The sequence below is a fragment of the Ursus americanus genome, chromosome 7 (genome assembly GCF_024610735.1).
Source record: "Ursus americanus isolate L20-20 chromosome 7, mUrsAme1.1.p, whole genome shotgun sequence".
NCBI classification, from domain to species: domain Eukaryota; kingdom Metazoa; phylum Chordata; class Mammalia; order Carnivora; family Ursidae; genus Ursus; species Ursus americanus.
The window spans coordinates 22,892,957-22,920,849 of record NC_142133.1 but is presented as its reverse complement, the minus strand read 5'-3'; the positions used below and the strand labels follow the sequence as shown (position 1 = coordinate 22,920,849).

Below are 27,893 nucleotides of genomic sequence, written 5' to 3'. Positions count from 1 at the left end.
CCACCTTTTGACTTATCATGGAACATTCCACTACATTTTTCTGTAGTATATTACATTTATAGTCTCTAATATATCACATTGGTAAAAATTCTTTTCTACTGTCTCAGAAGTTTTAGTGCTTTTTTTTTTTTTAACTCCTCTTGTACTCATTACTTGCTTTTGCTTGTAACTTTTTCCCACACAGTTATTCATTGCTCCTTTTTATATTATACTGCGGAACTGGAAGATTATATTAGAATTGGCTTCATGTCTGTCTTTCTTTTCTTTCCCTTCAGTATTTCCTCATAGCATGAAGAGCAAGAGGTGTTAAAACAAAATATTTTCAGATGTATTTACTATTGTTTTCCCAGAAATTACTTCATTTAAAATTTTTATGAAAGGACATTTCTGTAACATGTCTCCAATATTTCAGTATACTGCTACATTTTCCAGTAATAGGTATAGCATATTGAGTAGCAGACATTTTGTTGAAGAGTATAAATTGAGGTATGCTGTTAAGAATTCTTCCAAAAAGTAGGGATTGTCGTTTTTTTCTTTTGACACTACATTTCCCACACACTTGATTTGTGTAGAGTGATTTGCGCATGTGTTTTTTTATTTAGCGTTCTAATTTAGCTGTGTTTTCTATAAAAATGTGTAGTGATTATTTATTTATTGAGTATACTTATGTTTCGGAGATGGGTAGTACTAGTGGCAGAGAGACCAGGTTAGAGATTGTTGCTATAATCTAAGAAAGAGGACATTAGGAATATTAAGGCGGTGGGATGAGCATGGAGACATAGGAGTTGATGTTTGACTGGATATGGACATGAAGGATAAGGGAAGAAGGTAAAGATGACTCCAGGAACCCTGGGTTCCTTGTGTTTCCAAATACATGTGTGGCAGTATGAGAAACTGGGGCAACATGAGAGAATAAAGTGGGTTTAAAGAGAGAAGATAAAAAATTCCGTTTTGAATATTTTGGTATTAAAGTACCTATGAGACCTCCAAGAAGTGATGGATGTTATATATATGAAACTTTTGAGAGAGACCTTGGCTGTTTGTGGATATTTATTATGGGCTCAGAGATAGTAATTGATGCCACAGATATCAACTAGGGAGAGCCAAGAAAAGGGGAAGCTTTGAAGGTAGAAGAATTATTCAGTATTATCAAATGCAAGAGAGTTTGGTTAAGATAAGGACTAAATTTGTCAAAAAGTAGGGAAGGTGTTGGCCTAACAATGATAGGTGTTGTGGGTGGACAGGGCTAGGGGTGAGGAGTGAATGAAGGAGACTTGAGTAAATGGATACTAGATGTTGACAATTTTTAAGTTTGAGATCATGGGGGGCCTAGGTAGCTCAGTTGGTTAAGCATCCAACTCTTGATTTCAGCTCGGGTCGTGATCTCAGGGTTGTGAGGTCGAGCCTCGCTCAGAGCCTGCTTGAGATTCTTTCTCTCCCTTTGCCATCCCCCTCATTTGCTCTTGCACTCTGTCTCTTAAAAAAAAATGTTTAAGATCTTGGAGAAAGAATGATAGCAAGAATAATAAGGGAGAGGATAGAGTTGAGGAAGGGCCTTTTTTCTTAAAGATGAGCGTGAAAGTCTAAATAAAGTTGCTAGTAGAAAAGTCAGGAGGGCTGGGGCGCCTGGGTGGCGCAGTTGTTAAGCATCTGCCTTCGGCTCAGGGCGTGATCCCGGCGTCCTGGGATCGAACCCCACATCAGGCTTCTCCACTAGGAGCCTGCTTCTTCTTCTCCCACTCCCCCTGCTTGTGTTCCCTCTCTCGCTGGCTGTCTCTGTCAAAATAAATAGATAAAATCTTAAAAAAAAAAAAAAAAAAGAAAAGAAAAGTCAGGAGGGGATGGTATATGGGATGAGATCCAGAATTCAGGTGGAGGAATTGGAACAGTTTTAGAAGACATTGATTGTAGTGAATGGAAGGGAAAGTTTGGGTGTTGGTAACTGCTGGTTTCGTGGCTGGAAGTTGAGGGGAGTGTATGATGGTTTGTGTTTATTCTTTATGGTGGTATGTTAGGTCATTTGCTGAGAATGAACTGGAACATGCTTGGGTGGAAGAGGTCGGACTAGGGAAACAAAGGCATTGTATTAAGAGTCCAATCAAGGTTGAAGGGTAGTCTGTATGACAGGATGATTTTTCTTTAATTGTGTTTAACATCCTGGGTATAGGTTCAGGGAAGGCAAATGCTTGTATTGATTCACGCTTGTGTTTTGCTAGAGGGGCCTGGCCCAGCGAAAGGACAGTGAATCGAAGTAATTGAAGATAATAGTAGTTTGATGTGATGGACTGTGGCATCTAAGTTGAAGAATATAAAGAAGAGAGCAGGGGGAGTTGATAGATAGATGAATAGAAGGTCACAGTACTTGTGGTCCAAATTAGATCTAAGAACTAAGAGTAAAAAGAAAAAAAATATGAACACAGGAATGGTTGGAGGTTGTGGTCAAAGTAGGGTTGTGCGTGTGTATTTGCTGGATGTTGAACTTAGATGGATTATTATGGCCAAAGTTTGGCCATGAGGCAGGGACTGAAGTTGAGTCGGGTGAAGGTTGCTAGAGCTAAGGTCAAGTGAACCTTGAGGCTAAGAAGTTGGATTGCTCTCATATCGTCACTCAGGATGATGACAGGACTTGGGGTGGAGAAGATTAGAAATCAGGGACAAAAGACTTTGGTAAAAGGGCAAATAGGGCAGCTGGCAGGATGGTAGATGGAGGCAGTAAGGAAAGATAGAGAATGTCATAGCTGAATAACTAGGACTTTGCCCAAGGCCTCTGAGATAGTAGTCTCGAAGCAGCCTTGGTGAGCTAAGAAGGGTACTGACCTCTCCTCCTCTCCCTCAAGTATGCAGGTGTGAGAGAATAAATAGCCTCCATTTAGAGTTACATGTGGAAAGCAGTATCTGCAGGGAAGAGCCAGGTTTCATGAAAGGAGGTAGTGGTAGGAATGTTCAGTAAAGAGGTTGAAGATTAGGGGAAACAGTTCACAGTGGAATGGATTTTTTTTTTAAGACATTTATTTATTTTGGAAAGACAGAGAATACAGGAGAGGGGCAAAGAGAGAGGGAGAGAGAGAATCTCAAGCCGACTCTGCACGGAGCATGGAGCTGGACGTGGGGCTCCATCTCACCTGATAATGGCCTGAGCTAAAACCCAGAGTCAGATGCTCAACCAACTGAGCCACCCAGGAGCCCCTGGAATAGGGTTTTTAAACAGCACAATAAAATGGTTTAGGAGACAGTGGTAGAAAGAAGAGTCTGAGAATCCCAGAGCAGCATGGTAATGATACAGTGTGGGTGAAGACCATGGATAAACAGTGATGTGAGCAATGCTTTATAATAGCTTGTGAAGTCCCACTTTCTCTAACCCAACATTTCCTCCCAGAACTTACTGTTAGCCGTCCTCTAGTAGATTGGAGCACTCGGGAGTCAGCAGTTCCTTGGATTGATTTTACTAAACCTAGGGATCTTGGCCTGTACTGATTGTAGCCTAATAGTTTAGAATTAAGTAAGGGAAGAGGGCAGTACCTTGAAGGCTAAGTAGGGATGGTCGAAGAAGGAAGTAAAAGCAGTGGTTGAGCATTCTCTTTAGAAAATAGTTATTGAAGTCTTTTCTCTGAGAAAACTGTTGCTCACGCTTCTTTTACTCAATCTTTTTTTTTTTTTTTTTTAAATTAAGTGTCCTAGCAGCTCACTAGTGAATAGAAAACTCTATGGATACACCCAATATACGTATGCTACAGAAGTCATGCAAAGGAGACCCATTGTGGTGTAATAAAAACATCGTGGATGATGTGAGTTCTAGTCTCTGCTGTCCCACTGACAACCACTTTATCTCTCTAGAAATAAATTTCCTTCTCTGTAAGAAGAAAGGAATTGAATTAGGTCCTTGCGACCTGATGATTTCTTGGACTTTAATTTTAATAGGCATCTGTTTTAAGCAGTGGCTAGTTGCTTCAGGGTGCTTTATACCAAGCATTGTATTAGTTTTTTTGGAAGAGGTGTGGAGGAAGATGACTAAGACAGTGTCTTGCCCTCCGGCAACTTTCAGTCAACTGGTGGAAACAGACTGGTAAGGACATAGCTAAACATTGTAACATAAATTATAAAGGTACAAGTGCTTCCCCATCTTAGAAAAACCATGGTTAAGTGTACTGAAGTCAAATGAACCAAAGAGTAGCAAGAGACTGTTAAGAACATTAGGGAGGTTGTTTTCTCACATGGCCAGAAATTTTATACCATCCCTATTGTGATATGCTTGGGTGTGTTTTAAAAAATTTTGGGGTCATGTTACTGAATATATGTTCAAACATTAAAGCATTAATAAATATTAAATAACAAAATACTATTTCCTCAGATAATTTATAATTCAGTTTATTCTCCTTGTTTTCTTAAATGGCATTTGTTGGTAGAATTCATTTTTAATTTTGGGAAGAAAGGCTGATTTTGTGAGGAGGATGAGCAAGATATTGTGATATAGGCTTTGATGCCTTACTGATATTTTTGGATAAAATTTGTCATGAAAAAAATGAATGCTAGTCTTCCTCTTCTCCCTTGATAAAAGAATTTTATCAAACTATTTTTAATAATAACATGTAAATATTGATTTTTCTCAGGTCATAATTAAGAACATTTATTTATTTTTTCTTTAATTCATTGTTTAGAGGCAGATTTTGATGATCTAGGCTCAGCATTTCATATATGTTCTTTCTTAAAAAGATTTATGGTTTCCATTTTTATTTAAAATATATTGTGATTATTATTGGCACTTTAGTTTTTCACTTTTCACTCATTTAAAAAATAAAACAGGCAGAAGATAAAATATTCTAATAATTGTGTACATTTATACTACTGTATATAGACCAAGATAGTGAAACTTCTGAAAGAATAATTGACTAACAGGTAGCGCTACCACATGACAGTTGAAATGCTTTCCTTAGATGATGGCATGGAAATTTGGCATAGGAATGTCAGGTTAGGGATATAAGTATGTAATGATTGAAAGTAGAAGATCACCAACACATAGTAAGGGTACAGAGAGGCTAGCTCTTCCTTTGGGATATTAGGAATGGCTTTGCAGAACAGAAGATTCTGTGGAAGTTACAGATAGCAAATGTGAGTAGACACATAGGCCTGTTCATTTATATAAAATATGATAAAAATTTTTTGAGGTTCTGTTTTGGTGTATTTGGGGCAAGCGTATGTGTATGGATGTTATGGTCAGTATGTAGAAACCTACTCACTTGCATCTAAGGACATAGTGGATTTCCAGACTGCCGTGGGTGGCAAAGTGAAAAGAAACATTTAGGTTTTTGTCAGACTAGACTGAAAAACCAGTCAATGCGAAAGGCAGGTTTATGATACAGTAGATGCTAAATAGAATTGAAATAAATAATGGTATCATTTAGAATTTTTTTTTTAAAGGACAGTTGCTTTTTAAAAATTAACTTTTATTTGGAAGCAACATCAAACTTAATTGCAAAAATAAAAATAGTGCAAAGAATGTCTTACTATCTTCATTTAAATTTAACCTATTAACATTTTCCCTATTTGCTCTATTAGTTATGATCTTCTTCTGTAAATAACTAGATATACATCTATACATCTATACATATATATATACGTGTGTGTATATATATATATACACACATCTATAGATATACATCTGTAATACTATATACATCCTTATTTTTCCTGAACTATTTGACACTAAGTTATATACATTCTGTTTTATCTCTAAATTCTTCAAAAAGGTATTTTCTTGTGTAACCTTGGTACAGCTATTAACTTCATAAATTTACATTGATAAAATACTTTTTTCTAATCTAACATCCATATCCAAATGTGACATTTAACCTAATAATGTGCCCTGTATAGTGTCCTCTACTACAAGATCTAATCTAGGGCCAAAATTTGCTTTTAGTAGTCATGTTGTTTTTCGCTCCTTTTATCTGTTACATTTCCACTATTTATCTCTTATGACATTAACAGTTTTGAAGAACATAGGCCCTTCCCCCTCTCCCTTTTTAGTAGAACATTGTAATTCTGCATTCATCTGCTGTTTCTCAGTGATTAGATTGAGATTATGGATTCATGGCCAAAATGAGATGATGTAGTACCCCTTACCTCTCTCATGGGATCATATCTGAACATACCCATTATTCATAAGTCTCATTAATGAGATTAATTTTTACCATCTGGTTAAGGTGGTCCCTCATTTCCGTACTATATACTTTCTTTCTTCTTTCCTTACAGCTAATCAGTCTGAGGGGTGACCTTGCAAGTCTATGCAAATATCCTGCTCTCCATCAAAATTCCCTCCTAGATTTAGTGTCTACTGATGATTCTTGCTTGATTCAGTCTTTACCATGAAGGTTGCAAAAGGATAAATGTGGAGGGAGTGTTGGAATCAAAAATTATCTCTTGTCCATGGCATTCTGCTGTCAGCAAGTGCCCTCCTTTTCTATGATTTTTATTATAATTACCAATATGAATTTATGAATTTCTCTTTTCCCCCTAATGGCTTATAATTCATTATTGTACTTAATTATTTTGGTTGTAAATTGTCCCAGATTTGGAAGGGCCTTGTTCAAGTTGGCTCAAGGACGTGCAGCTATCCTTTTTTGGGGGTGGAGAGGGAAGCGCTTCTTATTTTCTAGCATAACAAAATGTAGGCTCATCTTATGCCTACTCTGTCCCAGCCCTGGAATCAAGCATTTCTCAAAGGATCCCAGATTCTTTTTAGTTGGGAATAGTATTACAGATCAAGAGCTGGACCCTAGTTGTACTCCTTGCCTCCTTGAGGTCTTCTCATTTTAGTCTTTCAGTGAACAGAGAGAGGTAGGAAATGCTTATATACAAACATAAAATACGTACAAATAAACCTAAGCACATACACATGTATTTGAAATCATGAGTTCACACAGATACCTCCAATTCCAAGCCATTCCCAGAGGATTATTTCTTTATTCCTTCATTTCGTATTTGTATGCTTCTTCTGTAGTGAGAACTCTAGCTGCTAACACTACCAATACATTTACTCATTTGCTTAACCCTCTAATATTTCTAAATAGTTTTAGAATGTTTTCTAATACCATTATAGTAGACACAGTAAAATAAATTCAGGGTTATTTTGCAAATCTACCACCCCAAGCCTCCGAGATTGAATGTGTATAGTCAAGTACGAGTTACTTTGGATCACATTTTTTCCTCTCCTCTTCCTTTTCTCTTCCCCAACCTTAGTGTGGTTATAATACTGATTTGAAATATAGTTAGATTAATTTGTTTGAATTTCCTTTCAGTTTTAGGTTTTCTTTCTGTTTTGGAGGTTTATAAATTGAGACTTCTGAAAGACTGAGAAAAGAAGCTGAACTCTTATCATTTTACCCAGAAAGGGGAGACCGCTATTTATGGGAAACCTCCTAAACATGAAGCAGTTTCACATATTTAGTCTCCTCCGTAATCTGAAAGAAGAAACCATTTTATGGATGACAATATCCCAAGGTTACTTAGCAAATTATATAGTAAGCACAATACTTTTGAACTTCTGTGTTCCAGACATTGAGCTAACTTTCTTATTTATATTCTTATTTAATTGCACAAGGAAGATCTTTTTCCCAACAGGTGAGGAACTGGGATTCCAACTTAGGTTTTGTTCTCTTCTCAGTTGTTTTCCATTTTGGAATGAAAGGTTAGTCGTGAATTTAGCAGGCAACCAAGGTGCTTTTCTTTTATTACATACCTGTTGTGTTGGGGCATTACCAATATAAGACATTTTTAAAGTCAAGAAAGTTGTTTATCGTGTACATTTTCTGGCATGGTTTTCCACATGTAGGGTTAGCAAAATGAAGGTAACACCTTTTGCTTCCATGTGGAGACTGAATAACCCTCTAGTGGTGAACAACTGCTATCTATGTTGTTGGTAAGCTGTTGGTTGGTAAAGAAAGGTGCTAATGTCTCTCACCCAAACCACTGAGATCATCACTTAAGAATAGTGAATGCTTAGGGGCGCCTGGGTGGCACAGTGGTTAAGCGTCTGCCTTCGGCTCAGGGCGTGATCCCGGCATTATGGGATCGAGCCCCACATCAGGCTCTTCCGCTATGAGCCTGCTTCTTCCTCTCCCACTCCCCCTGCTTGTGTTCCCTCTCTCGCTGGCTGTCTCTATCTCTGTCAAATAAATAAAATCTTAAAAAAAAAAAAAAAAAAAGAATAGTGAATGCTTAATATGTTTGTTGGTTGCTTGGTTTCCCAATAATGCACGAATATTTTTTCTTCATAAACGAGTATAGATTGTGTTTTGCTGACCTGTTGGAACTATGGGTGAATGAAGTGTAAACCACTACCAACTTGATTGTTCGTTCATTATACTCAACTATGTGATATCAAAGAATCCCCAAGTAGTACTGGCATTTTAATAAAAGGCTCACTTAAAAAGAGCCCATTTATCTAGGTAAAGAATTGAAAATTATCCTTTGCAAATTAATATATGCTTGTTAAATGTGTTCATGAATAAAATCTTTCTTTAGATAGTGTAAATGACTTAAAACTTTTTTCTTACATGAAGAATTTACTATATAGCCTTTGAAATTTCTCAGTAAAGCATTATAGATATTAAGGTTTGGTATTTTGGTTAAAATGTATTTTTAGTGAGCATATTTTGGACACTTTTTGGTAATTAGTAGTTGGACTTTAATTATGACACTGAGCAGTTAATCTGATAAAAATAATAAATTTAAGTACCCTGAAAAATTAAAATGCTTACTCTTAACAAATTTAGTCGAAATACCTTTAACTGGAAATCTGTTAGTAAATTTACAATATAGCTAAATTAGAGATGGACTGTTGTTAATAAAAGAATTGATTATATTTATTTAAACAAATGTGACTTAAATGTCAAATGAATGGGGATTTATTTAGTGCTTAGTATGGGCCCAATACAGATTGAAAATAATTATGAAATATGTACCATGAAGGTTAGAGAACACTAAATATAGTGTGTTTGAAAGAACTTCATTTTGGGCATCTTATAGACCTGAGTTCTAATCCTGCCTTTTCAGTGTTTAGCTGTATGACCATGGACAGATGTTTTAATCTATTTGAGCTTCAGTACTTTCAGTAGTCAGAATTTGTCTGAAGGACCTGCTATCAGTAAAGTCAGACCAGTGGTACATGAAACAATCTGCAGTAATACATGCTCATTGTACAAATCTGAGTAGTAGAGAAAACTTTTGAGATGAAAAAAATATGTAATCAGATAGCCCAGACATAATTGTTAATATTTTAGAATATATTCTTCTCATCTATTTTCTATGCATGTGGATACTTTATGATGGAGTACAAAAATAAGTGTTTTGCCAAATTGGAATCATAGTCTACACATTGTTTATAGCTTTAAAAAAATTAGCAGTATCTTGGGCATCTGGGTGGCTCAGTCAGTTAAGGGTCTGCCTTCGGCTCAGGTCATGATCTCACAGTCCTGGGATCAAGTACCTTGTCTCTCAGACTCCCTGCTCAGTGGGGAGTCTGCTTCCCCCTCTCCCTTTGCCCCCATGCTCATGCGCGCACTCTCTCCCAAAAATAAATAAATAAAATTTTTAAAAAAATTTAAAATTAGCAGTATCTTGTATAATGCTGACATTTCTGTATCATTCTGCTGCTGCATGATTTTTTAATGTTTATTGTTCTTGGTATTGCATATAATTTAATTAGTTTGCTATTGTTGGATTCTTAGATGGCTTCTGACTTTTTAATTTATAAATAATGCTGCTATTGACCTCTTTATATTTAAATATGTTTTACGTACCTGAATTATTCATTTCTAAATTACTAGAAATAAACCCTAGGTAAATGAGTATGAGCGTTTTAAAGAGTTTTGACAAAAATTGGCTGTCAGAAAAGTTGTACTGATTTTTCCCCCTCTAAAAAAGTAAGAAAACACCTATTTCTCTATTATCACCAACAATTGATATTATTTATTCTTTTGCTTATTAGGTAATACTTCCATATTATACAAAATTCAAAGAGCACAATGACAGTAAGTCTTCTTCCTGTCTCAACTAGTCACTTCATACTCCTTCAGAGTCCTGTACTGTGACTTATTTCTTAGGTATCCTTCCAGACATTCTATATATGGCACTTAAAAAACAACAACAAAAAACCCTTTACCAATTTTGATAAGATGAAGTGGTATCTTGCAGTTTTGATCTTTGATGATTAGTGAAAGTAAACATGTTCCATATATTTATTGGCTGTTTTTCTTTTGTGAATTGCCTGTTCATACCCTTTGCTCATTTTTAAATTTAGATGTTCATCTGTTTCCGATTTTATGAGAGTTCTTTACAAAGGATGAAAACTCCTGTTATGTTACAGTTTTCCGAACAATTTTTATTTTACTTTACATTTTAGTGGACATTTTCAGTTTTCACATAGGAAAATATGTATGTATGTATTATTTTATTTTATTTTATTTTATTTTATTTTATTTATTTTATTTTATTTTTTTTAAAGATTTTATTTATTTGACACAGAGAGACAGCCAGCGAGGAAGGGAACACAGGCAGGGGGAGTGGGAGAGGAAGAAGCAGGCTCCCAGCAGAGGAGCCTGACGTGGGGCTCGATCCCAGAACGCTGGGATCACGCCCTGAGCCGAAGGCAGACACTTAATGACTGTGCCACCCAGGCGCCCCTGTATTATTTTATTTTTACACCTGATTCTTCGCTATTTAAAATTGATTTTGAATTCTGGTCAGAGATCACATGCTTTCTTGGTGGTGGAGTTATTTTTCTATTGCCATCATATTCTGATCTCTAGTTCCCTAGTATCAGGCAGAAGGAGTGAGAAAATTGAACAAGGTTTTTGTTGGGATTGCATGCCCAGTAAGACGATCTACTGGATGGGTGTTGGTGCCATCTAGTGTTATGTATAGAAAATAGGTCTACGGAACACTTTATAATTGACTATATGGAATAAATTCAGATGACGAGAGAAATTTAGTGAGTTGTGGATATTTGCTTTACATTAACAAGTGACTTTAAAAATGACTTTATAAAAGGATTTTGACACATTGTGCTGAATCAAACAAATGATTGAGTCATGTTATTTTAAATACGGAATGACTTTAAAGATTCTCCCAAACCTGTGTAGTTTGATGAAAACATATAAGTTTTAAAAGATCTGTTCAGAGCCTAGTGACTATTAATTTTTTGATTCTGAATTTTCAAATGCTTTGCATCTTTTGGAATATGTATATTTATTTTAGATTATAATACATGAAGCCAGCATTTATTTAGTTCTTACTGAGTAGTGTATCACTTTCAGTTTCTCTGTGGATTTTAGTATTTGTTTTTAGCAACTTATATGAAATTGTTTATAGACTTTAAAATACTCATTATTTTTTTTACCATTTGAACTTGTGTTGTCATTCTTTTTCTAGACTGAAGTCTTTCTCCATGTCTTCAGATTCAATTTAGTAGTTAATGTTGAAGTGCTGTAATTTAGTCCATAGAGGGCATTATATTACAGCTTATGGTATTAAACAGCATTGTTTAATACCTTTCAGTAATGAGACATATGTTTAGTTTTATATTTTTGTATAGCTCAGGATAATTAAGTTTTGAAATAAGTTTAAAATTCCTGTGTAACTATGGTTGTTTCTTTATTTAAAAAAAAAATACTGTTTTCTGTTTCCAGAAAGTAGAAATACTTATTTTAGCTATCAAGAATTGTATACTAGCAATCCCCAGCTTAGAGAGTATCACTTTAAATCCAAATGACCACCCCTTTTTCATTTATTTCCCTTGATTTCTAAACATTGTAAAGAAAACAAACTTTAATTTTTCTGGAGTTCAGAAGTAGAGGAAGGAAAGAAATGGGAAGGCTGGCTGGAGCGGACTTAGAGCTTATGTACTGCTGCCTGTTCCAATGTACAGTCTTGAGTCTGAAATCCTGCCCTTCACACACACACACACACACACACACACACACACACACCCACACCCCCACACCCACACCCACACACTCTCTCTCTCTTCATGAGAAGGTTATATAGAGAAAGGAATTTTTTAAAATTTTTAGTAGGAATTGATTTAATCATGATTTTCCTACTACTGAGGTTAAGTGCGCTAAGAAAATGAGAGTTTTGATTTAAGATATGAGGAGAAGAGAAATCTAGAGAGTGTAGGTAATTTTAGAGCATGGTACCCTTTGGAAAGGAGATAGTGTTATGCTTGGGCAAGTTTTCATTTGTTCATGTCATGCTTTGTCCACTGGGGATGTGGATACTGAGGAATGGGGGAAGTTGCCAAACTTGAGCTTTGGAAAACTCATTTCAAAAGTTCTGTGTAAGGCTAATTTTACATTTTAAAAAGGAGAATGTCTTCCGTCATTCCCCCCCCCCCCCATCTTCTGTGGTCTCCTTTGGAAGCTTTTACTTTTAAGGTAAAAGTAGGTTCCTGTCCCAAATAATCAAAGTGCTGTTTTACAAGTTGGGATGTGTGTTCTATTTGAAAATTGTCCTTGAAAGAATTCATTTTTTAAACAAAATATTAGATATTTGAAGGAAAACAAAATAAATGAAGGTAAGTTTTTAACAGATTTATGTCCTTTATATGTCTGTTATGTTTGTATTTAGTGTGAAGTAGGACCTATAAACTATCCGTATATAAATTTTTCTGAGCTGGAGTATAATGGAACTGTGTAGCAAAGCACAATAATGTGTGTGTGTGTGTGTGTGTGTGTGTGTATACGCGCACGCGCATGCATGCTTGTACTTGTTTAGAAAGGTATTGGGTTATTCCCTAGAATTGAATGGCTTCATATATGCGCTTAGATGTGTTTTATGTACCTTATCTCCTACTAGTTTGTTATTTGTAGCATAATAATAGTGTTAATTAGCTAGGACTAATATAAGGCCTACTTTTTGTCAGGGACTGTCCTAAGGCCTTTTGCTTATGCTATTTCATTTGATCCTCACTAAAAACATAGCTTATATGGCTTTATGTTTTTAACAGATTTGTATCATCAAGTTTTTAAATTTCAGTACTTTTTTTTTGCTTAGCTAACCAAACCTAAAATAACCTTTTAAAACTTTTTAAGAGAGAAATAGGTAAAATGTCAGTTGATTTATATGAGTAAGTTTTTCTGCAAACTTAATAGTTTGAATTGCAAAGACCCTAAAAATTAAAGAATTGGGTATCAGTATATAAGATCAAACTTCAGGGCTCCTATTTTGACTTTTAAATCTGCCAGGGGAGCTTTTAAGTGTATTTAGTGTTCAGATGAATGGTTGTTATTATCACACATTCTTGCTCTTTGAGACTACTTTTAAATGTTTTGAATCAAATCAAGTACCAGCAGATGTAAGTAGTGTAAATGGTAAATACCTTTGTCTCAAGAAGTCTTTTTTTTTCCCCCTCTCCTATTTGTGCAGTAATCTCTGACTTGAAAGCAGTGTTTGGGCACTGTTTTTTTGAGTGCTTTATTCTGATGTTAAAGTATTTACATGTCTTCACAGTTTCAAGGGATTCATTCTTAGTTAGAGATAGTATTTTGGAAATATTTCATACTTAACTGAATAGTTTGAGATTTCATAGTATTGCGTGAAGAAGCCAGACTTTTTCAGCCACGGTATGACTTGGCGACAGGGTTCTCAAATACCACATTATACATGGGTCCAGTGAATAAAATTTTAAGTTAGAAGTTGCTTTGCTTTATTTATGTATGGAGTTAGAAAAGCAGATAGGAAAGGACTGAGTCATTGACCAGACTACTTCTGATTCTAAGGATTTTGCAGAATTTTACAGCAAGTTCCAGAAAATATTATACCAATTTCAGTGTAGCTGTATCACTTTCAGAAGTATGTACTTCTGTACATAGGCCATATATCTTATAATACTTCATCCTGTCACACACTTTAGAACATTTTAGCTGATTTGTCATTAAATGTTGCCTCTATAGCTTGGTTAAATGCTAGCATCAGTTAAACCAGTTTTGGAACATTAGTAAAGACATAATATTTTGCACTGGAATGAATGCCAGTTTTAGAAAGTTGAGCAAAAATTTTGAAAGTCCTATACATAGAGTTGTTTTTGTATTAGTAAAATTTTTGTTTTGTCTTATGTCATTTTCCCAAGGCAAATGATATAATTAGCACATGAATATTTCTCTTCAAGCTAAGAGTCTATTAATAGTACCTGCAGTAATGTTTAATAGATATTTATTGAAAGATTAAGTTGCAGCAGGTGATGATTAGGAATAAATATACACTTGTAAGTCTCTGGATTTCCATTATTGTAAAAGAAGAAATAGCATTACATAATGAGACTGCTGAGATTGAATAAAACCTTTTTTTCTTTTGAAGTAGCATATGTTCGGTAAATATTAATAATCTGACTTTGTGATTCATACCCTCGTAAGGGTGCAAATGCTGAATGCCTTAAACCTTAATAAACTCAGGAGAAAGTAAGAAGAGATTCAGCATTTCCCAGGCTTGAAATTTAAGCTATTACCCTTCTTTGGATCAGTCCATTTTTGTCTTATTAGGTAACTATTGATTTTAGAGTTTTAAATGAAACTGAAAACCAGCAGCATAATTCACCCATCGATGAAAAGAAAAAAATTGCATATAGCTGTAAGTATATTGCAGATAGAATCAGTGGTTAGCTCTGCCAAAAGAACAGCTCTCTTTTCTTTCCTTTCTTTGGTAGCCTGCCCCTCCCCCTGCAAAAGTAGCTCCCTTTGGTATGAGCAACAAGCAAAAGACTAGAACAATAAACACATAGGAGGAAGGCGGTAGTGCCTGAGTATTAGTAGCCTAGTTACAGATTGCACTGCGTCAGACTGTTCCACACCCAGAAGACGTCAGGTGACTTCAGTCCTGCTGCAGTTGTGCAGCAGAGACTGCAGACTTCGCTTGAGGAAACGGATATTTCATGTCTCACAGGGTAGATTTGTGCAGTTACAGCTTTTCTGTTGGTATGCATAATTGATCATTGCATCTGGAGGGCAGATCGTGACAAGAGATGGACTGTCAGAAGAAAAATTGGAAGGACAAGGGTATATGTGCTTTTTAATCTTCTGTTCGGTTTTTTTACGTGACCAATAATATATTTCTATGAATAAGCTTTGCAATTTTAGATGTATTTTGGATTGGAAATGGAAACTATGAAAGCTTTAAAAGTTAAAGATTAAAACAGCTATTTCATATGTTTTTATATTTGGTTGTGTCTGAGAAAATGTCATGCTGTTCTGTTTCACTGGCATTTCATTTAGGCTTTGCAATCCTATCGTTGATTAGGTTCTATTCTTTAATCTTGCACATTGTAAACATTGTATAGTTTAAATGCATTTCATTTATTGGTCACTTTGGTGCGATAAATTCACATAGCTATCTTTGTATTACATAATGACATTTTTTGTGACTATTTTTTTTTAAAAGCTGATTTGGTGTAGTTGAGATTCTATCCAAGATTTTTGTAGGTAGCAGGATACTACGTTTGCAATTAAGCTTGTTTCTTCTTTGGAAATCTGATTGAACCTTTAAAGTCATCACCAGTCACATTTTAACTAGATTATATTTTCTTATATCTTGAAATCATTAAGATGTATACAGAGTAGTTTTAAATGCATGTCTATATTTAAGTCTCTAACCTTTGTCCTTGTAATAACCAATCAGTGATCTTGATCCCCTTTCCTCCCCCTTGAAAGCCCAGATCCTTTCAAGTCTCAGTGGGTCATTGTGTAAGAATTTAAGCACGCAAGTGGTAAAATGTTGACTCTAATGAATATTTTTAAAATATTTTATGTAGATGGTTAAATGTGCCATTTTTTAAAAAAAGAAAGTGGTAAGCTATATATCTGACCACTTGTAAAAAATTGTCTTAAAAATTATTAGAACTATTTTAAAGTAGTCCAAGTAGCCATTACACACAACAGTTGTTTTTTCTGGCCACATTATGTTTTATAGTTTTTTAAAAATGTTATTTCCTTTGATAGCAGAACTGGTGATAATGTTTCTAAAAGCAGTATGTGGAGCTAATTAAAGTAACATTCATAAAATCCTTTAAAAAATTGGTTCAATAAAGAAATGTGGGGAAAAGGTGAGTTTGAGATTGAGCTCACATTGAGACAGATTCTTATAGTTACAATTTAAAGACGAGAAAACAGTACAGCTTTGGATTTTGACCTTTATTGTTTCTTTATATGTGAATTTAATGAAGAGAAGGATTTTTATTTCTTCATCCTTCTGACCTAATGAAAGGTGAATTGAAACACTAGTTTTTGATAATGAAAATTGAAAGTAGCGATAACAAATACAGTAAAACAAGCCTTAAAAATGGGTAAAAAGTTACATCAGGGTCTACTCTGAAGATCCTAAGGTTCTGTATTAATAATTTAAATCTTAGACCATTTAATAACATCTTAAGTTATTTATTTGCTGAACTAATTTAGGGATATTTTGAGACAGGAGAAATTAAGATTCAGTATAGCCTGCATTATGCCAGAAATTTATTTTGATTATTTTTAGGCACTAAATATAAAATCACATTTAGATATCTCTGGGGAGCTTCACATTGTATGTTAAATGGAATGGCCTAATATTTTAGTGCTTGTCTTTGGTTTTTTTGCTTGGTACCTATTTTTCTGATTTATTGGTGAAGTTATATTTGAGTATTTATCAGTAGCTAATTTTAATGTTGTAGATTATAGATTATGACTTAAATGGAAATCACTGAGGCGGTGAAACTGCCATGGAATGAGTTTTTCTCCATTTTATGAGGAAATGGGGCTTTTTTGTTTTATGAGAAGTATGTGATAATAGAGAAGAGAAACAAATCCAGGCTCTGGGTATACTTAAAAAAAAAATACTTACACCCCTATTTTTTTTTTTTTAACCTACTGTTAACCTCCTTGCCTTAAGTGCCATGGTTGAAACACAATCAGTATCTAATGATGGTGAAGCGTAATAGTGTAACAGAAGTGAGAGCTACTCTGATTTCAGTGTTTTGAAAAGTTTTGTTGCTGATTAACTAGTATTTAAGACATTTTCTCTTTCAGGCTAAAACCAGTATTAATTTGTATTCCCTTACATGGTTTTTTTTCTTTGATTTTCCATTCTTAGCAGCATGATTACAACAAATGAAATCTACCTAGTACTTGATTATTGGGGTTATATGGAAAGCATTGATGAAGATTTTGAAGAGTTTAGAATAGGAAGGAATGGGAAGGTTTGGAGCTGGGTAGGGGGGAGCATGATATAACCTCTAAACAAGGTATAATTGAGACAGTAAGTAGAGCTTTTTGGAAAGAACAGAGTATAAGACACTAGTTGAAATATAAGATTGATACGGTCAAAGAATATAGAAGATTTGCAAGATCTAGGTCAGGTTTCCTCAAACTTCCCTGCAGATGAGAATCACCTTGTGCTTCTTAAATATACAGATTCCTGTGGTCAGACTCAGATCAGATTCCTGTGAATCTGAAGTCACAGCAGAAGGGCCTGGCAATCTGTGTATTGAACATCTTGGTGTCGTTCGTGTTAATTATCAGGCAACTTAGGAAATACTGATTTAGGTTTTTAAGTTTCCGGTTTGGTAACTTAATTTTGGCCGGGGTAAGAAACTAACCTTTTTTGGTGTTCATTCAGTTTCCTCATTTGCATGATTTCTAGGCTTCCAGTTTTGAGATTCTCTGGTTTTATGAGAAAATACCCTGGGCCAGATTGCAGAGGACATTGGCTTTTGGATTTTACCAGGAAGGAAATAAAAGAGCTTTTGGAAGTTTGAAAGTCAGAAGCATAAAAGGACAGCAGGTTTGAAAGACTGGTTTGGGGTGCTGTGTAAGATAAATTCGAGGAGAACTTAGAGGCAGAAGTTAGGATGACTGTATTTGTGCCCTGATTTAAAGCAAATACTGACTGAAGTTGGCCTGAAATAGGAATGAAAAGGAAGTGACAGATTTGAGAAACTCAAGTAAGTAATACTTGACATTTGGCATAGATTTGTGGGACTAGGGTGAGGGAGCGACTCAAAGGACAACATGAAATTTCAGTCGGAGTGGAACACTGGCAGCGCTGGTGCTTTGTGGTATCAGTAGAAATAGGCGGAAATGATGCCAAGTTCGGTTTTAGAAGCTTCATATTTGACGTGACTGTAAAACTTATGTGAAGCTCGGAGAAATGACAGGTTTAATGATAAAGAATTGGGAATTGAATGGTTGAATACTACAGAGAAGCTGTTTAATATGAAGATTGAGGGGCGCCTGGGTAGCGCAGTCGTTAAGCGTCTGCCTTCGGCTCAGGGCGTGAGCCCGGCGTTCCGGGATCGAGTCCCACATCGGGCTCCTCCGCTGGGAGCCTGCTTCTTCCTCTCCCACTACCCCTTCCTGTGTTCCCTCTCTCGCTGGCTGTCTCTCTGTCACATAAATAAATAAAATCTTTAAAAAAAAATATGAAGATTGAGAAATGGTTGTGGACCCTATGGAATTTTAGAGACCTGTACACCACCATCCGTTATTACCAGTGTTTTTTGAACTTGGTTAACGTGCTGTAGGTGACCTTTGAGAGAAGTTCTGTGGGATGGCGACAGATGTGTTTCTAGCATTAAAATTCAATTTGATTATATCTTAAGACAAACTGCTCCACTTCTGGAGCGTACTTCTTTGCAGAGATTCTTACAGGGCCCCCTGGTCTTTACTTTTGATAAACCACTTGCAGTTTCTCTGGAGGCTTAAGGTTACTGAATATGGGTACAGTTGTACGTGTGTACTGACATTGAGGAAGAGAGGAGCAGGGGTCTTGCTGCGTGAAAGAAAGGCCTCACTTACCTCCTGAGAAAGCCAAAAAATGCCTCGGGAGGGAACTTCGGCATTAATCAATTTTGAGACTGTTTGGAGGAAGGCCCTTACTTTTAGTTCTAAACTTAGTTGAAACACTATGTTCAGGCATTCATTGAATATTTCTTCTAGATCTTGGTTTAACTGCACGACACTGTATATACATATATATATGTATTTGTTGTAGAAAATTTAGGTGTCTTGAAGACTAAAACTTTTGCTTCACATGGAGTGGTTTTGTTTTGGTGTATTAATTTTAGTAGTGTGTGTGTATATGTTGGGGGGGGTTCATATGGTACGTTTTGTTCTGTAATCTCTCACTAAATGGGGAAATGCCCTTTATTTAATATATATTCTACATTGTTTTAATGGCTATAGTATTCTAAGTATTTACTATTAATCCCATCTAGTTAAATAGTCAAGTTATTCCTAATGTTTTTACAAGTATAAACAATGCTAAAATGAATATAATTGAATATAAATCTTTGTTTTTATCCATGATTATTTCCAGATTGCTGGGTTATAGTATTTAGGCTTTTGGGTCATGGTACAAAATTGCCCTCCGGAAAGATGATACAAATTATTATTTTTTTAAGGTGGTACAAAATATTGTACAAATGTATGGAAGTGTTCTGAAACTTTGGCCAGGATTAAATATTATGTATGCATTTCTGATGGTTTTAACTCTAAAATAGTTATTTTGTCAGTTTTAAGTGGTTAAGTCATTTGACGAAACCCAGGTTTATATTAAAAAAGGGTGAATTTGCAAATGTTTTCCTTTATGGTTTAAAGTCTTGTATGGATATCCAGTGGGAGCAATGGTCTTCTCTGTTTTATTTATTTATCCAAGTCTGGGTATTCCTAATTCCTCACCAGGACTCTTCACTGGTTTTTCCACTAAATCCTATGTGTCACAGCCACGTTAATCTTCCTGAACTCTGCTGTCATCCTAGCACTTAAGAGGTTTTTCTTTACTTTCAAATTAAGTTCATACTGTCCATCCTGAACTTTTAAAAGGCATTCCCTGGCTTAGTCCCAACCTTTATAATCCCATCTCTCATGGTATGGGACTTGTTCCTTCAGTGTCCTTTGCATTTGCTTGTGGTTTTTTTCTGTCTAGAATGCCCCTTCTTCCCATTTCATTCTGTCCAAGTTGTACTTATCAAAGGCCCAGTCTTCCTTGAGGTCTTTACTAATCCTCTCAGGTGGAGGTCCCCATTGTTCTGCAAACTGTGCAGAGTCAACGAGGAGACGCAGTGATGAAGCCACTACTGTTTCTGCCTTCCTGGAAATTAGAGGCTAGGACGAGAGTCAGGATACCTATATATCTTATATAGATGTCTGTATGCATGTATAGATATGTATCTGGATATACATGTGTATCTAGCCGGTGAATTCCATGAAGTCAGAAACAGTGGTGGCTTCATCACTGGGTCTCCTCATTGGTTCTGTATATATACCTCAGTGAAGGGAGAGGCTGAGAGCTCTGATGTTCAGCTAGGTTTATTCCTGGCCTTGAACCCTATACATACGTTCTTGAAAAATGCAGACAGGGCACCTGACTTTCTCATTTTACAGGTAAGGAACCAAGAAAATGAAAGAGATTAAATTATTCAGGACCACACAGCTGATGACACGGGGCTTTTGTTTTTATTATACAATTTCTTTGTACTTGAACAACTGAAGATTGAAAAATCTAAAACCCACTAAATCGAGCCACATTTTGATTTTTGTTCATTTATATAGTCTGTGTCATCTTATTGAACATGGTGGCTTCACTCTGCAGTAAAATAGGCAGTAGTCTTTCACACTAGCAGTGAAAGAAAGTGGGTGTGGTTAGTTGTTGAGTATTATCAAAATGTTAAGTCTAGTGGGGACTCTGGGCCAGGAGAATAATTTCTCTTTGTCCTTAGGGATTGGATTACATGCTTGAATGTAGGAAGAATATTTAAGCAGTGAATAGAATTCTTATTTTGGTCTCTAGGTATCCCCTAGGTTCCCTTTTTATTTATTCAGCTGATGTCATCTCTTTCTAGAATTTAGGCTCAACAATGTTACTAAATTTAATTTAACTAGCGCTTTTCTTTGCCTCTTCAGAGCAGTATTCTGAGACCAAATTTTCTGTTTCTCTGCTTCATCATGGATGATGCTGACTTTTGTTACTGCTGTGTGTGTGTGTGTGTGTGTGTGAGTGTGTGTAAAATATATAAACATGTTTTTAAATCTTTTTAAATCTTCAGGGCTTTCACGTTTCAGTCCAGTCATTTATGGAAGGTATTGATAGACACTAAAACACTATTCTCTCTCCTTAAATATTGTATCACCACTATCAGATTTATTCTGTGTGCATTTACTTGAGGACCTCAAAGCAACTTAAAGATTAAAAATTATCAGATATTACTGATATCCCTGCAAGTCCATTGTTAAGAGTTGGGCATTGAGATAGATTTAGGAATTTCTACTCTCAGACTGCAGGCTTGTTAAAATTATGGTTTTCATAAGAATAAGAGGAATTATAGCTGTTTTTTGTTGGATGCACCCATTTGTATATTTTTCCATTGAAATACTCTAAAATAATTTAAAATATGTTATTCTGGTCTGTTCTAGTGTTCTAATGTGAATACTTCCTCATTTAATTGTCTGTACTATCAGCTGTTTATTCCAGTGAGCATTTATATTCAGTGTCGGTATGGTAGGTATAAATGATTATAGAAGAACAGATCTTACTCACCTTATGATGGGGTTACATTCTTGATAAATGAATCATAAATGGAAAATATTGTAAGTTGAAAATACATTTAGTACACTTAACCTACTAACCATCATAGTTTAGCCTACTTTAAATGTGCTCAGAATATTTACAGTAGCTACAATTGAGCAAAATAATCTAACACAAAGCCTCTTTTATAATAAAGTGTTGACTGTCTCATGTAATTTATTGAATACTATAGTGAAAGTGAAAAACAGAATGGTTGTGTAAGTTGTTTAGCCTCGTGATCGCGTAGCTGGGAGCTGCAGCTTGCCGCCGTTGCCCAGCATCACGAGAGTAGCGTACCATGTGCTGCTGGCCCAGGAAAAGATCAAAATTCAAAGTATGATATCTACGATATACGTACCACTTTCGCACCATCCTGAAGTCGAACCATCTGAGTTAGGGGCTGTCTATATAAATATAATTAGTTTACCTACTATTGAAGTTAATTCTCTTTCTTCGTACTAATAGTTTGCTTTGAGCCCCCTCCCTATTCCAGTCTATTAAGCTTTTCAAGTTTCTAAAGTTACAGAACAGTATGTTTTCTGTTTAGTTTTTATTAGTAGAAAATAGGATTTTGAGCAGTGATTTCCTGTTTCTAAGGTTTGGTTCCTGTTTTTGGTAACGTTTTAATGCTTGGATGCCAACAAGAACTAACATGTAAACCATTGTAACCAGCGTCTGTCCCAATTTCATGTTTACATTTGTGTGCATCTTGATCAGTTCTAGTAATTTAAAATAAATAACTGCATGCTTACCAAAGTGTTCCCGAACTAACAGGCTTCTTATAGGAAGAGTCCTTATTTTGACATCCTTTACAACTAAAGATTCTTCGAGTTTGCATAGGCAGGGAGAATCATTGGTTAGGAATATAGTTAGGAATATATATATTTAACATGCTTAAAGATTTTATTTAGCTTTACCTTAGAGAAAATAAAATTAGGTATATAAATTTTCCTGTGGAAGGAAAATTATCATTGTTTAGAGAAATTGGAAGTGGGAAGTTGGAATTATTTTCTGCTGTATTTTTTGCCTTCTAATAAAGCTAGAAAGAGAATGTGAGATTAAAGGAAGTATTGAAAGCTACATGTACTAATTAAGTAAATTGGTGAATTTTACTTAACAAATGAGGCCTGTTTGAGTACTGACACACTACTTTAAATACAAAATGTGGTATGATGGCGAAAGTGAGACTTTTGTGGTCAGACCTGAATTTCAATCTGTAACCCTACATAATTTATTTAATAATACTTCTAAGCCTCAGTATGCAAAGTACTCAGGACAGTCCCTTACTCAGATTAGGGGATTACAAAATTATTATAGAAAAGGTAAGTATAGAATTTATGCTGATTTTACTAAAATGCTTTTTCCTCAGATGTGTAGTGGTAGAAATTGGCCAATGCGCTGTAATGTTGTTGGAAGTAAAGCAGGAAAGATTGAGTGATAAAAGAGACAGGGACCCAAAATTGTGCGTGATCTTTCAGAAACTTAAGTTACAGGAAGAGGAGATGGCCAAGCGAGACACCAGTATTTTTGCCAACTGTTAGGTTGAGATAGTTCGTAGCAATAGGAGGTATCCATCAACCTGAACCTTGCTCACTGAAACCAGATTAGCAGTGCTTTCAGAGAAAGTTGAAGTCACATATGAAGAAACCCGAGCTTACTGAAGCATTGCATTTAATATTTGATTGCCCTGCTTGACTTTGTCTCTTATGATATTACCTTTATTCAGTGTGTTTAGTTCACCAAGCATTTCCATTGTGTGAAATCTCTTTTCAGCTTCAACTAACTACTTAGTTTGGTATCCATTTTCTAATTTTATACAGGGGAAAACTAGGTTAAGTGATCTAGTCTGGGCCATACTGATGGTAAATCAGAGGAAGAAGTAGGACTCACGCCCCTCTTAACTGTCTTTGCTGAGAGAGCTAAGTTCCCACTCTGCACAGATCTTTTTCTGGACCTTCCACCTGTCATTTATTAGCGTGCTTACTGGGTGGAGGTGAAAGCTTACTATGTAGGGCTAAATGATCAACTCTGAGTTCTAGTCACTTTTCCTGGCAATTGAGAAGAATTTAAGGATTGTGACTCCTCATAAATACATAATTACTTATTTAAAGATTATGGTTGTGAAAAAGAATATTTTATTATCATTCTAATATATAGTTGTTTATTAATTTCCCACTTAACTGCCAGACTTTTTTAAAGAAAACTTAATATTTGCTTTTGCTTGGGAAGTAATTATTGTCCTGCCAGCCATTCCCTATCCTACCGGTATTTTTAGGACCCACTAGTTCAACTTTTTTCCCCCTAGAGAAAAGATTTTAAAATTGAAACCTGACTTCAGGCTATTCAAGGAAGAGCTTCAGTAAGAATTTGATTTGAGGCAAAATGTAATTGGATGACTTTTGCATGTAAGGCATGCATGGTAGCACTATTTTTAGTTAAGACAGATGACATTTTATGCTTACCAAGTGTAGGCAACTCTTCTTACTCTCTGTTGGGCCAGAGGGTTTTTTTTTTTTTTTTTGAAGAAAAGATTGTAGTGTACAGAGTTGTTTTTAAATTAAAATTTTAGTTTGATAAGGATGCTATTGCTCTGAGCACTACACAAAACACAAAATAAGAAATTTTCAGACTTCTGTTTTGAAAATAAAAGTGGGCACCACTGCAGGGAGTAAATCACTTTTTTCTAAATAACTAGAATTTAAATGGATCAGCGTTGTTTTAGTACAGCAGTCCATAAGCATTTCCCACGGTGATGGGAGGACAGGCACTGTTACATTAATCTCAGATCTTTAAAAGGATATTTCATGAATATTTTATAAAAGACTAAAGGCTACAGTAGGTTACCTTGCATGATTAACACTTTATTTTTCAGTATAGGAGACTGGAGGAACCATGAAACATTAATAAGCTTTTCTTGTACAAGCCCTTTGTGTTAATTTTGGTATCTCAAGAATAAAGAGACCGGGGGCGCCTGGGTGGCACAGTGGTTAAGCGTCTGCCTTTGGCTCAGGGCGTGATCCCGGCGTTATGGGATCGAGCCCCACATCAGGCTCCTCCGCTATGAGCCTGCTTCTTCCTCTCCCACTCCCCCTGCTTGTGTTCCCTCTCTCACTGGCTGTCTCTATCTCTGTCGAATAAATAAATAAAATCTTTAAAAAAAAAAAAAAAAAAAAAAGAATAAAGAGACCATTAAATTCTTTACTCATAAACAGAACTAATAATTACAGAAGAACCCCAAGTCAGCATTATAGTGACCCTATATTTCTTATTTAATGATGTCCTTTATTTTAATTTGAAAATAGTATGTTTTAAATTTAAATGTTCCTGTTCCTAAGAATAATCCAGGCACTGTTGAGACAATGCAGCAAATATTAATGAAGCAGGTAATGGAAGTATAAAGATGAAAGGCATTCATCAGTTCTTCAGGGTGTAGTAAGAACAGACAAGCCTGTAAAACAATATTGACTGTTTTATAAGTCACCTGAAAGTGTTGCTATTTGTTACTGAATAAGTGTAGATATCTGAAAATAGTTTAAATAAAACTAATGTGAAATCCAAAGCACCGAAAAATTTTTTGAACAAATTAATTAGAATTAGCACATGTCTTCACCTGGCAAAAAGTATGCATTCATTCTAATCAACTAGTAATATTTATTGAAAGTTTATCTGGGGTTACGGTAGATAATAAGACAATATGCCTGTTGTGGTGTTTACAACCTAGTAGAGAAACATGTTAAAACAATTATTTTTAGTTTACTTTTAATTTTTTTTAGGTGTACGATTCATTGATTTTTAGTATATTCATAAAATTGTGCAACCATCATCATTATCTAATTTCAGGACATTTTTATCCATACCCCCCCCCCAAACCCCATACCCATTAGCAGTCACTCCTCATCTCTACTCATCCCAGCCCCTGACAACCACTAATCTGCTTTCTGTCTCTTGTAGTCACCTAGACATCACACATAGAGAGAATCCTACAATGTGTGACCTTTTGTGTCTGGCTTCTTTCACTTAGCATCATGTTTTCAAGGTTTATGCATGTTGTAGCATGTTATCAGTGCTTCATTCCTTTTTATGGACCAGTAATATTTCATTGTATGGATATACTGTATTTTGTTCATCCATTCATCAATTTTTGAACATTTGGGTTGTTTCCTCTTTTTTGGTTGTTATGGATAATACTGCTATTAACAGAAGTTTTTGTGTGAATACTGGTTTTCTAGTCTTCTGGCTGGAAATGCCTAAGAGTAGAATTGCTATGTTATGTGGTAAATCTCTTAACTTTTTGAGGGATGGCCGTACTGTTTTTCACAGCGGCTGAATTTTACATTTCCATCAGCAATGTAAGAGGGTCCCAGTCTTTTCACTTCCTTCCAACACTTGCTGTTGTCCATCTTTTTAATATTAGCCATTCTAGTGCGTCTGAAGTGGTATCTGATGATGGTTTTGGTTTACATTTCTCTAATAACTAATGATGTTAAGCATCTTTTCATTGCTTATTGGCCATTTGTATACATTCTTTGGGGAAATGTCTATTCAAATCCTTTGCCCATTTTTAATTGCCTTATTTGTCTTTTTATTGTTGTTGTAAGAGTTTTTTTATATACTATGAATACAAATCCGTTATCAGATGTTTGATTTCTGAATATTTTCTCCCATTCCGTGGGCTGTCTTCTTAATCTTTTGATAGTGTTTTTTGAAGCACGAAGTTTTTCATTTTAATTTTGATGAGATCTGATTTTTTTTTCTTACCGAATGTGCTTTTGGTGTCTATCAAAGAAACTACTGCCTGATCTAAAGTCGTGAAGATGTGCACATATTTTTTTTTTCCTAAGAGTTTTATAGGTTAAGCTTTTCAGGTCTGTGATTCATTTTGAGTTAGTTTTTACATATGGTGGAAGATAGAGTAGTTCAACTTCATTTTTTTTTTTTTTGCAATTGTATACCCTGTTGTCCCAGCACCATTTGTGAAAAATTTCCCCCCACTGAATTGTCTTGACGCTGTTGTTGAAATCAACTGACTGTGGATGTGTTTATTTCTGTACTGTTAATTTTTATTCCACTGATCTGTCATCCATCCTTGGGCAACTACCATACTGACTTCATGACTGTAGCTTTGTAGGAAGTTTTGGAAAAAGGAAGTGAGTTTTCCATGTTGTTCTTTTTCAAGATTGTTTTGGCTATTCTGAATACCTAGTGTTTTTCCATACAAAGTCTACAACTGGTTTGTCAATTTCTGTTTAAGGCAGCTAGGTTTTGATAGAAATAGTACTGTATGTAGATCAGTTTGAGGAGTATTACCATCTTAATAATAATGCCTTCTAATCCGTAAACATGAGATGTCTTTTCCATTTATTTAAGTCTTCTTTAATTTCTTTCAACAGTATTTTGTGGTTTTTAGTTTCTAAGTCTTGGGTTTTTTTTTTTCATTTTGTTTTTAAGTATTCTTTTTGATGTTATTGCAAGTGGAATTATTTTCTTAATCCATTTTCAGATTGTTCATTGCTTTTATAGAAATACAATTAATTTTTGTATATTAATTTATTCTGTCCTCAGCCTTTCTGGACTTGTTTATTCTAGTAGCTGTTTTGTGGATTCCTTAGGATTTTTATATACAATATCATGTTATCTGCAAAAAGAGATAGTTTAATTTCTTCCTTTAAAGTCAGGATATCTTTTATTTCTTTTTCTTGCCTAATCGCTCTACCTCATAGACAGTGTTGATTAGTGGACAGAGTGGTTATCTTTGTCTCGTTCCTGGTCTTAGGGGGAAAGCTTTGGTCTTTCACCATTAAATATGATGTTAGCTGTGGGTTTTTTGTCTACCCTTTGTCAGCCTGAAGACATTCTTCCTATTACTAGTTTGTTGAGAGTTTTTATAATGAAAGGATATTGGATTTTGTCAGATGCTTTTTCTGTGATTATTGCGATGATCGTGCAGCTTTTGACCATAATCCTATTAATATGGTATGTTACATTGACTGGTTTTCATATGTTGAGCCAACTTTGCATTTCTGAGATAAATACCGCTTGGCCATGGTGTATAACGCTTTTTATGTGTTGCTGGATCCAGTTTGCTAGTATTTTGTTGAGGGTTATTGTGTCTGTAATAATAAGGGATATTGGTTTGTAGTTTTCTTGTGATGTCTTTGCCTGATTTTGATAGCAAGATCGAACATCTAAATTAATTAATGGATATAAATCTCTTGATGAATATTAGAAGCAACAGCATTTGAATATATTTCTCAGGATTTTATTAAAACTTAATGAGTACTCCCCTCTAATTGAGAATAAACAATCCTGGAACT

At 35.3% G+C, this 27,893-nt stretch overlaps 1 protein-coding gene across 4 annotated transcripts in view; it reads left to right on the top strand.

Annotated features, from left to right (window-relative positions):
• The window catches only part of RTN4 (reticulon 4), a 68,858-nt gene that overhangs the window by 20,224 nt on the left and 20,741 nt on the right, over positions 1 to 27,893 (top strand). Inside the window, exon 1 of one of the 4 annotated variants that reach the window (XM_045787987.2) lies at positions 14,803 to 15,044. The exons of the other annotated variants lie outside the window; for them this stretch is intronic. Coding sequence (XP_045643943.1) covers positions 15,011 to 15,044 — 34 coding nt within the window. The 5' untranslated portion in view covers positions 14,803 to 15,010. Of the gene's footprint in view, positions 1 to 14,802; positions 15,045 to 27,893 lie in introns of those variants that run through there. 4 annotated transcript variants of the gene reach the window in all.